The 12,133-nt window shown below is 38.8% G+C and overlaps 1 protein-coding gene across 1 annotated transcript in view; it reads left to right on the top strand.

The window, feature by feature from the left end:
* Window positions 1–12,133, top strand: part of CCDC178 (coiled-coil domain containing 178) — a 138,112-nt gene that overhangs the window by 29,059 nt on the left and 96,920 nt on the right. Inside the window, exon 7 of the mRNA XM_019526784.1 lies at window positions 2,880–3,022. Within this exon, the coding sequence (XP_019382329.1) occupies window positions 2,880–3,022 (143 nt within the window). The remainder of the gene's footprint in view (window positions 1–2,879; window positions 3,023–12,133) is intronic.

The following is a 12,133-nucleotide window of genomic DNA, read 5'->3' as shown; positions in this document are numbered from 1 at the left end:
CACAGTTAGGGCGACTAGGATCTGGAACCAACTTCCAAGTGAAGGACCCTAGAAACTATGAAACTATAATGATTTCTGGCCTGTCAGCATATTCCTTTGTTTCACAAACCTATCACATTCACACAACCTAATTTGGGCTTTCCCAGTATTCTCCTAAATTGGTCTGTTCCCCAAAACCAGAAAACTCAAGACCTCTGCAGTTGGGCACTGTGACCTCATACCATCTTCTCTCACGTTATGGTAAAGTGTGAAACAGGCCTGCAATTTCCCAGCTTAAGTGTCTGCTTGCTGCTTGCCTGTATTAGATGAATGGGCTTTGAGGAAACTGTCACAAACAGGCTTTTTAGAAATCAATTAATGCTTGCTGTTGCCCCACCTATCTGTCTCTTACCTATTAACTGCCATCCCCTCTGATCTTCCCATTTGCATTTTCATAGACCTGCATTTTGCATATTGGCTTGAGCTTCTATTCCACCCAGAAGAGCACACAAACACCAGCAGACTCTCCATATGCCTAAAGAAGGGTGTTTGTACTTGAAAGCTTGTAAAGAACATTTTTTCTATTTAGTTGGTTTAATAAAAGATATCACGTTTACCCAGAGAACCTTGTCTGCTTGTACACTTGTCATTTCTACTAGGAGAACAAAGATGACTTTTTTCTCTGCTCCTATTGTCATCTCCCCTTGTTTTCGTCCCTCATTTCTCTGCAGTCCTTCGCATTTGCATTGGGTTGTGCCTTCCTTCTTTCCTTTGGGCATGAACAGTAGAAACATTAACAGTGAAGAGACATTCTCCTTGCTGTCTGTAATAATGCCTACTCTAAAGCAAGCCTTAGCAGTGGGAGGAGCACTTGCAAAAAAGGTCCTGTCCAGTCAGGGTATAGCAGCTGTGTGGAAATGCAGCCTCCACAGTGCAGTTAAATCTTGAGAGAAAAAAGCTGTTTGTATCTAAGAAATGTTTGCTGAACATGTATGGACTGTGATTTTTGCATGGCTTATACCTTGGTCAAATTTCAAAGCAACAGTTAAGGTACATCTCTAGCAGGTGTAACTCCTGTTAAATTTCCTATAGTTTTCCTTAGCTCTTTCTGAGGAAAAAAATTAACATCCACCATGAAATTTCAGCCTGAAACCAATTAATATTTTTTCAAAGTTAAAGGCAACTTCGAAGAGGTTCTTTTATTAGAAAGTTTGAATAACCTTAACTATAGGTATAATTCTTACTTTGGGTTATATTTTTCTAAGATGTATATTATTCATTTTATTGACAAATTTGAGGTAGACCTGTTTCTGAATAAAGGTTAACAGTAGTTTTCCTAATAAATTGCATTTATGTAATAGCATGAAACTTTGGATTTAACATTTGTTATTAATAAGCCCTGTTTTATGTGTGCGTTTTTTCCAAGTGCTTGTATTTTTAATTAAGGAGTCGACAATTATATATCAAAATACTTAAATTTGTTATAAAAACAATTGCATTTGAGAAGGCTGCACAAAAAGTTTTGATTAACTTTATTCAACATGATATTGGTCCATTTCTCTCTCAGTTAAAACATCAGCTGTGACCATTGCATTATAACAATACAATATATGTGAATTGGAGCGGGTAGTAATAGTAAAGTTTTTTTGTGGTTTTTTTTTAAATCATTCTGATAAAGTCTGGGAGTATACTTCTGTGCATACTGAGGTTATGTATAATTGAGTTGAGTGTATATACTCTATTTTTAAAAACTAACATTTTTGTTATATCAGCTTTTGGGGGTATTTTCAGACTATTGGCTAATTAAAGGTTACGCCATTATCTTTTTTCTTTTATTTCCCTTCTCCATGTTGTTGCCTTGGGAAATACTTGATGCAGTAAAAATGTTGAGATGATGATCTGAAATGCAATTTGGAAAATAGACTTTTTAAAAACTTCTTTCCTAAAGCAATTTTAAATTAGTACTTTTTCTAGTATTGAATTTTTTCTTTCCATTGTTATATGGAACAGCACAAAAGAAATCTAAACATAGCAGTTGTAATGCTATTTAATATGGTAAGGATGTTTGTTCTGTGTTGTGACAACTTATTTTGTCTCAAAGTTATTAGATTTTAGAATAAAATATTCAAGTCTTGCAGTGTGCTCTAATTCATGTTAAATTAACTGATTAATCCAATATTATTAGTTTTACCTTCTCAGGTCCCTTAGATCTTAGCAAAAATATTTGATTTTTTTTTTCTCTAATTAAAATGATTAAATAATATTCAGCATATATTTTCTTTTTCCAGAGAAAGATTTAGATTATAGCATATTCCTTGTTTTGTTATAACGTGAATTTAACTATGGAGGGATTTCTCAAAGGCAAAGTTATTATAGGCTCAACTCATTTTGCGAGTTAATGGGAGTGGGCTGCTTCACTCCCATTTATGCCATTGAAAATCTCCCTCACTGTTCACATTGTCTCATGGTTTCTTTTACATAGGTGAATGTCAGTCCTGTATACCCACTCTGGGACCTGTAAGTAATGATCTGTCAGGTGGCTGATTAAAGCCTTTGTGGCTTCTTTCAGGTTTTTGTATTCTGCTGCATAGGTCACTGTCTTCCCATGCAAGTAGCCACCTTTTCATAGAAAACTTTCAAATGTTACAACAAAATGAGTCTTTTTGTTAGCTCTTGCTTCCTGATGGTATAAGACCCTATACCTGCTTTGTTGTTTTCTGTTTTGACTGTATATGTACTTCATGCTTTATTTGTTGTAAAGTGTTATGACATCATAAAATACTATATTCTCACTTCAAAATTGGAATCAGTAAGTCACAAAACAGAACAGTTTTTGTATGTTAGAATATAATGTAAATTTAATCACAAAAAGTTGTAGAAGATTTGTTTTCTTTTTTTAGGCATCAGAAATATATAACAATATTTATCAAGAACTTACCAAAGTCCAACAGACTTATAAACACATCTATGAAGAAGCAGAGAAGGAGAGAAAATCTATGTCTCAGAAAATTAAATATGCTGAGTTGCTGTTGAATCAATATGAGTAAGATTCTTTTAAAATAATGCTCTATTTCTACATTTTGGTGGTTTTCAATGGGCTGACAATTGAGAAGCATAATGTGAAGCACAATGATCTACATTCAGAACATATGTAAACATTGAACATGGATTTTCTATTGATTTTGACATTAGAAGTTGTTTAGTGGAGTGATTAAATGAGGAAAGTATCTTAGGCCCTAGATGCATGTTATCTTTGTAATGCTGTGAAATGTATAGTGCTACAAAAATAGATTATGAAGGCCATGCCTGCACAGGTCCCTGACTGGAGTGTAACAATGTTGCCACAAAGGCATGCTCTCCTTTAAGCAGACAGGGAGGGGATTGATTGCTCCTTAGCTCCTGCTGCCTCTATTAGTGAGTGGGATAGACTTGCTGACAGGCTCACCTATCAGCTGTTACTCCTGTAGCAATAGCTGACAGCTGCCTGAAAGCCACCCTTAGTGGAAGTAGCTGGTTGGGCTGCCTCTGTAGTTACCTCTGTCCAGGACAAAAGTCCAGTTGAGTTCAGTAACATAACATCAGGCCCAAAATAAGGAAAGTTCTTTAAAAAAAAAAAAAAAAAAAAGGATGACTAATTTTGTTTTCAGGTTTCCTGCAAACCAGCTTGGAGGTTTGTCACTCAGTATAGAATCTCTTTGACCTTTTCTGAATAACTAGTTGTAGAGAATAGTTGTTAGCAATGACTGTAGATCGGGGTGCCCCAGATCCAGGTCCAGCTTGTGGAGCCGTGTAATTTGGTTTTCATGTATCCCTAAGGGTATGGAAATTTGGTAGTGGGAGAGTGGTGGCAGTTAACACTATTATCACTCCCTTGCCACCAAATTTCCAAGCCCTATGTGGCTGGAACTTGGCCAGGCTGGCCCCATGCAGAGAGATTGGGCCACATTCCTGTATGGGTGAATTAAGTTGGGACCTGATCCATCCATGCAGAAAGGACCTGGCCAGGGCCCAGTGCAACATTGTGCAGCCCAGCTGGGGCTTTATGCAGCCTCAGATCAGGCTGCAGCTGGGCTGTTCCTGCGCAGCTGTGTCAGGCTCTGGCCAAGCCCTTCCCATGTGGTTGCATTGGCCCCAATCAGGCTGTTTCTGTGCAGCTGGATCAGGCCCTGGCTGAGCTAGGACCACACATGGCGCTGGACTTGGCACTGCTCATCTGGCCTGTGGTCTGAAAAGGTCTGGCACCACTGGCATAGATAAATTGCTGAACGTAGTTTATCTGCTTTAGATGAGTGCAAACTGTTTAGAAACGCTTAAAAAAATGTGACTTTAACTTTTGCCTTAACCAGGTTTTAACCATAGTTTCTGAACCGGTACTCAACATAGCATGTTCCAGTTTACACTTGCATTTAAACCATGTTTAGTCTCAGTTCAGTTGAATCTGCTGCTTTTGGCAGAAATTGGTTACTTTTCTAGTGTAGGCGTATTATAATAATTTGAGAGTTCAGAGTCTAGAATACTACAGGAAAGACTAAACACTAATCTGCATTGTTGATGACTGGATAGTTCGGTCATTTAAATTGGTTAAAAGGAAAATTGATCAGTTTTTGTTTATTGCAGGAATATAAAAAAAGGAATTGGTATTATGCTGGATCAAATCCAAAGTCCATTATGTTTTGTATCTTGTTGCTGGCATTGGTCAAAACCAAATATACAGGAAGGTATGAAAGTCCTGTAATAGGAAGATATGGTATAATCTGCATTTCCCTGGTCTCTGAGGCCCCTTCTACATGTGCAGGTAATGGTGTGATGAAATCTAAAGCATGATCCACATAATTGTGCCTCCTGCTATGCATGAGGCATGATTGTGGGATCATGCATTAGATTCCCATCACATCTTATTGCTGCTGGTACAGCTATGGCCAAGAGTCCTGTCAGTTGTGGGGGCTCTTGGCTCCAGAAGCTGGGGGATGCTGTTGTGGTCTCCTAGCCATGGGGGACTGTCTACAAGTACAAATTTAAAGCTAGAGAGAAATGAGCTATAAAGCTATTACACATTTTTGAACAATAACTTTATAGCTGGTTGGAACTTTTTAAGGTACCATAGTTAATTTGCACATGTAGCCAATCTAAATTTATTGCGCAGTTAACTAGTGAATTGCATAATAACATGTAGGGGGGTGGGGGGGACCCTAAGAATGAAAGACTGGCTTAAATCATGAAGCAGAGGAGTTCATATCCCTTATAAAATGTATATTATTGTTTAGATAATTGTGGAATTTCCTGATAGCCTTATAAATGTTCAATCCGTTTTTATAACTTTTGGCTTATTTCTCCAGCAACTTTGTGGAAAATGTCATAGTTTAATCACACACCGTATGAAAAAACATTTCCTTTAACTGGTTTTGAATTTCCCATCTCTGAATTTCTTTGGATGTACCTTTTGTTCTTGGGTTCTGAGAAAGGGAGAAGGGAAATTCCTCATCAACTTTCCAAGCTATGCATTATTTTATACTCTATGTCCCCTCTTGCTGTGTTCCTTTAACTAATAAGAAGCCCTTGTGCTAAGTACAGACAGTTAGAAAGCCTGAGGCTGAATTGATTTAATCTTCACAGGTTAGTCTAAGCTGCCTAGATTGAACCAATAAGCAAGTGAACCATTGTTCACTTTTGATTCCAGAAATGCAACCATATACCTGCAGTGGATCAGGCCAGAAGCCTTGGTGGGTGTGGCACTAGAGCACACCACCCTGGTTGGCTGGAGCAGACCGCTTGAATCTGGAGTATACCTGGGGGAGAAGTTCAATAAACTGATTTAACCAAAATCAGTTAATCCTGATACTACATCCAGCCAGGTTTATCTTAAACTGGTTTTAACCATTTTGAAAGCAGCTTATATGCAGTGAACTTCTGTTGTGTTACACACTTGAACTGGTTTCCTGTTCACCTATACCAGTTTACGTATAATTTCTGTTCCTATCCTTGAAATTTAGAATACACCAAAATTTTCTAACTCCTGTTTTAAGGGGGAAAAAAAACATTTTTACTTTTTGTGACAGGGTGGCTGAAGCACCCTGCCACAGGAGCACGAGGAGTAAAACAAAGAAAGGAAACTTACTGGGAGATGCTGAGGAAACTGCGGTGAGCTGGGGCAGAAAGGATGCTGCACCCCGACTAATTAAAGGAACCAGCTGGGGCCGCAGCAGTTCAAAGGCTGCCAGGGCAAACCCAACTGCCAGGGTTTGAGCCTAAGACAGGGAAAACAACGTGGCCAAAAGAGAGGAAAAAAGCTGTGCTGAAAAGTTAAAAGTGAAAACAGATGGGTCAGGGAGGCAGCAAATTGGATGCTGCCACAGCAGACACAGCCAGCCAGGAAGGAAATTTAAAGGAATGGTGAAGGAGCATCTGGGGTCGGTCCCGGGAAGAAAAGAAGAGCAAAGAAGCAGAGAGAACAGTGAAAGCCGAGACAAGGAGGGACCGACCCTGTGGCTCAGAGGAGGGTCCCATTGCCTAACTTACCTGGTAGAAACCAGTGCCGAGATGGAAAAGGCTGCCCCATCAGGGAGTTCAATCCTGGGGGGTGAAGATAACTTCTTTGGGACCATAGAGGGAAAAAGGAGTAGGGACAAGATACCCCCCAGAGAGGGGTAAGTCCATCCCAGCCCTGAAAGTTAAGGGTGGGATTAGCATGGAGAAGTTGCTGGTTTAGGACCCATGCAGGGAAGAATGGGGCAAGCAGCTGACATGGAGGAGTAGCCTCAGCTGAGGAGTCCATAAGACTGGGGCCAAGCCTCAGGCCCATAGCCAAGTACAACATGCCCAGAACATCTGGTATGGTTAGGGCAGGGTATCGGGATGGTGCAGTCCTGCAAAGATAAGTTGACTTCTTGAGCCTATAACCAATTCTTTGTCTTCCAAAAGTGTTTTGGCACCTCTTTCTCTAACATCAGTGCATGGCAGGAGATTTTTCCAAAGGACAGAACACAACTATTCCAGTAGAGAGACCACTTGGCTCCAGGCAGCATGCCACTGACCTCTTACACTTTTGTTATTCCAGTTTTAAAGTGCAGAGTATTTTTAGAAGACATATTTTCTTTAACAAGTGTATCTTATTCAGAAGGATGCACTATTTATTTGTTTTCTTTCTACAGAAAACATTTTCAATCCTATCAGTTTCTCTTTATGAGATTGTTTTTATGATTTTGATCATTCTTGTTGCTTTTCTCTGATTTTCTTCTCATTTCTATAATATTATTTTTGAAATGGTACTCTACACAGTATTTCAAATAATACCAGACTGCTGGATATGCATAAATATCAAAACATCTTTTTCAATTCGTCTCATTCCTGTTCTTTATGCACCCTATTAAAACTGTCTTGAGCACATAGAGTAGATTCACCGATCTACCCGTAATGATTCTTAGAGCCCTTTTTTTGAGTTGACATAATTAATGGAGATTCCCTGTATGGTATGCAAGTGGCTTTTCATTTTTCATTTAAGGGGTGAAGCTTTGGATTTACTACATTAAATTTAATTTGCCATTGTTTTACCCATTCACCTAGCTTATTTATGTGTGTATCTCTGCAGCTTCTAATAGTCCTTTCTGGTCTTAACTAACCCAAATAACCATTACACACAAATGTTGTTAGTTAACTTCTTGCACCCTTTTCCGGTTGATGGATATCAAACAATGTAGAATACTGAAACTTGAGACACTCTACTCTTGATCTTTTGCCATGATGAGTATTGACCATTTAATCTTATTTTTTCCTTTTCTGTCATTAGCCAGTCTTTGAAGGCAATATTTTCCCTCTCAACCAAGGGTTCCTCATTTCTAGGCCTGTAGTGTTGCCTTATGTAGGAGCTTTTGGAATTGAAACCATAAATGTACTATATGCATTAATCAGCCTGCTTAACCATAATTGTATGGGTGCATTCAAGAAAAATTTCCCATTCTGTTCACTGCCACTTTTCAGCAGTAAGAGTCAATAGATGGTTTTATCATGAAATCTATTTTTCTGCTCTGCATTATTTCATATATTTTTCTACATTTCTTTGTCCTCTATAGAGAGACCTGCTTGATAATTCAAAATATGTGTTCCAGCTCTAGGAGTTTCCTGGTCTTGTAGGCTGAACGCACAGCAGAACAGAACTATTTGCAGAGGACAGCACTCCTGAAATCCTACACAAAAAGGGAAGTAGTAGGTAGTGCCTTTGTATACTGTTCAGCTGAACAGGAGGAAGACTGACTTGGAGCCTTTCTATGCACACAAGTAAAGTGTTCTGCCTAACTAAATTGCCAGAACTAGCTGGAAAACCTGTTGGCTGCCCAGTACCACACTAGCTTTCTGTGGTGAAACTTGAATTTGTTTTATGGGACAAAGTGTATGCAAATTACTGGTCTTGTGGACAAAAGATTTATTAGAGCCAAATGATTTGAATGATCCTTGGGAACGTTCTGTGATCTAAGAAATCCGTAATGGGAGATGATGTATTGGAATTGTTTCTGCCTGTAAAGGAAGGTCCTGCCAATCAGTGATATGAATATTTTGAAATTATGTAGATATATAACTCATGCTGGAAATTCTTCAGTTATGCTGGATGGAATTTACTTCTGCGTTACTGTTCCCTTTATCTAGCTATAAAATATTGAAGTTCAGATCTTACAACCATGGTTGTACATATATCTGTGGATCACAAAGCCTATTTCATCAGCATCCTTGGAGACTATTTCAGCAGTATAAACTAGCTTAAGATTGTCATCATTTACAGCAACTAACAGAGTACAGGTCTTTTTTTCCCTCTATATCTTATAAGTAACATTAGTGGTGTGTTTTATGTTATCTGTGCTTCTGATAGACCTGACATCCTTTGCTACAGCAGTAATTGAGGTCATACCTTGGTTGTTCAGAGCCTGGGCTTTCAGTTACCATCTGACCAGGAACAGAATGAAATATGCCTTTGATATATTCAAAAAGAGTAGTAGTACACTGAAGCAAAATGACACAATCCTGAAATGTATTCCTGCAGTTGTTACTGTTTTCTTTATGTTCACTAATGTTTGTGAAGAGTGAAGAATTCAGTAGTGAAACCTGAATGAAGTTCATCCACTTGCTCATTCTCCCATCTCTGATTATTGTGCTTTTACTCATTATGGCTGACAAGGCTATACAAACAAGACCTGTAAAGCTAAAAAAAATGGTTTCAATGAATATTTGCATAAAGTATGCTTTAAGTGGAAGCTTGCATTCTGCGCTATATTTCCTATCAATCCTGTAACTATATTGGGTTGAACCCATATGATGAATTGGAATAATAAATGGTGATAAGTAAAATGTTTTCTTATTGAAGTTTAATATTTCCCATATAAATTATTCTGATAAAAGTCAGTAAGACTATAGAAAGCTATTAATGTTACCAAAAACAAATACAGAGCATTGATCACACTCTCAAATATGTATAAGTATTTAAAAATACTGCACAATACTCTCAGAGTTGATATTGCCTCATTAGTCTCGTGTCATTTCATATGGTTCTCATGGGTAGTGATTCTCAACCAGGTTGACTTGTGATCCTTTCAAGGGTCCTGTGGGGTGCCATGTAATATTAGCACTGTTAGGTGTGCAAGTATGATTCACAAGATAAGCTCAGAGATTTCAAATAGGAAATTATAGTGTCAAAAACATTCTGACCTGTTGTGGTCATTTTAATTTTTTTGCAACAGAAGAATTGCTCTATTATTATTATTTTTTTGTAAATGTATCTGAGTGAAAATTAAGAATTGTAATTTTCTATGGGGTATCTTGCATCTAAAAAGGTTGTGAACCACTGGTATAGAGCCTTAGGAGAGAAGGGGAGGAATTTGAAATGGTGGAATTCATCCAGATAATAGATATTCTATGATGACATTGGAAGATAAGGCCTCAGTCCATCACTAGCTCCAGCAGAAATCCTGGAGTAAAGAAGGCAAGAGTCTTTGTTATAGCGTGTTTCTTAAATTACTTCTCTCTCTCATCCACTCTTTCCTAAACCCATCTCTCTCCCAATTTTAGTACTTCTTATATGCTTTTGCCTCCTTACTGGAAGTCTCTGTTTGAAGCTCTAAAAAGTTAAAACATTCTTTTATCTGCTTTGCCTGTAATATTACTTAAGCTTTCCAACTTTTTTTATACCTCATGTTGCTGCTGAACACATACTGGTTATAGGCAGTGGTGTGATACCTGTACATGACATATACACATTCCTTCCTTTTTTATGCTGGCTAGCCATTTGAAAATGTCTTTAGATAGAAGAAAATATAAAAAGGATGTATTAAAATATTCTAATTGCACATACAATTTAACATATTTACAGTAAAGGAGCAGGTTAATGTTGGAGGGAGCATAGTCAGTTGAGAGAATTCTACAACATAGAATGGTCATGTCCTAGAATCAAACATGGTAAGGGAAGAGGTTGCTAGCTATCAGATAAGCGCTTTAATGTCTTTGAACCTTCCTAAGAACTGTGCAAGATATGAGTCATAGGGAATTGATCATTTCCCAGTGTTTGTAATTTGTAATTCTTGTAGCCACTAAAAGATAAGTGACATTTCTAAAATCTCTGACTGTTTTTCAAAAGAATCAGAAGTTTTAGTAATGGAAATATTATCCTATACAATCAGTGTTCTGCAGGGAAGAAAGAAGAAGAAATATGTTCACTTATAAATTTGGTGGAGATTCTTGAACTTTGCTGAAGAATATCTTTTGCTTCTGAACCAGAAAATCTAAAAAACTTCTTTGTATACTGAAGGAGAGTAAAAGTTGTACAAGCTAATAGTTAAGAACCAATTTGGAGTGTATTTGAAATCTGAAAGAATTGGGTAGTAAGCCTTGTATTATGCAGAGTTCTGAGGAAAGAGAGAAGGCAGGAATTATTAATCAGGTTACGTAAAGATTGGAAGAAACACAAAAGCTTAACATTGATTATGTAGTCTCCAACAGGGTCTCTGTTTCAAGGAAGAGAAAAAAAAGAACATAAGACTCTCCTCTGTGGCTGGGCTGGGGTGCTCAGTGTGGGCAGGCTTTACTGTAAATACTTCTGTAAATAGTTCCTTAAGTAGGATATCTATATGCCCTTTTCACCCCAGGGGCAGATGGCAGTCCTGACCTGACAGGCCACAGAGACTGTTCTTTGATTTGTTTTCTGTGACACAGTGTCTTATTAACCTGGGGACAACAGTCACCCAATATAAGACTATAGTTTTATTGCAGGTATGGCTGGCTGGGCTTCAGGAGAATGAGGAAGGCTCTGAGAGAGAGAGAGCCCAGGAGAGAAGGTCCCAGAGTAGACAGCAAGACTCAGCAAAAGTCTGAGTTAGGACAGAGGGAGTTGGAATGGGACAACAAAAAAAATTGTTTTGGACCAGAGTCCTCTGAGGGTAATGTAGGAACTGGCAGGGGAGATCTCGGAGCCCTTAGCAATGATATTCATGAAGTTGTGGGAGATGACCTAGACAGATTGGAGGCCTGGGCCAAAAGGAATATCATGAGGTTCCACAAGGACAAGTGCAAAGTCCTGCACTTAGGACAGAACAGTCTCATGCATCAGTACAGGCTGGGGGCAGACTGGCTGGGCAGCAGCTCTGCAGAAGAGGACCTGGGGGTTACAGTGGACAGTAAACTGAATAGGAGTTAGCTGTGTGCACTTGTTACCAAGAAGGCTAACAGCATACTGGGCTGCATTGGTAGGTGTGTTGCCAGTAGGTAAAGGGAAGTGATTGTTCCCCTCTATTCAGCACTGGTGACGCCACATCTGGAGTACTGTGTTCAGTTTTGGGGGCCCTCAGTACAAAAAGGATGTGGGTAAATTAGAGAGAGTCCAGCAGAGGATGATGAAAATGGTGAAGGGGCTGGGGGACACGGGGAACTGGGCTTATTTAATATAGAGAAGAGGAGACTGAGAGGAGGCTTACTAGCAGTTTTCAATTACCTGAAGAGGGGTTCGGAAGAGGATGGATTTAGGCTACTCTTAGTGGTGGCAGATGACAGAACCACGAACAACGGTCTCAAGTTGCAGCAAGGGAAGTTTAGGTCAGATATTAGGAAGAATTTTCTCACTAGGAGGGTAGTAAAACACTGGACCAAGTTACCCAGAGAGGTGTTGGAAGCTCCATCCTCG

The sequence above is a fragment of the Gavialis gangeticus genome, unplaced genomic scaffold (assembly GCF_001723915.1).
Source record: "Gavialis gangeticus isolate Ggan-Ray unplaced genomic scaffold, GavGan_comp1, whole genome shotgun sequence".
NCBI classification, from domain to species: Eukaryota; Metazoa; Chordata; order Crocodylia; family Gavialidae; genus Gavialis; species Gavialis gangeticus.
Note: the sequence above shows the minus strand (reverse complement) of the source record. Positions and strands in the feature narration are given on the sequence as shown.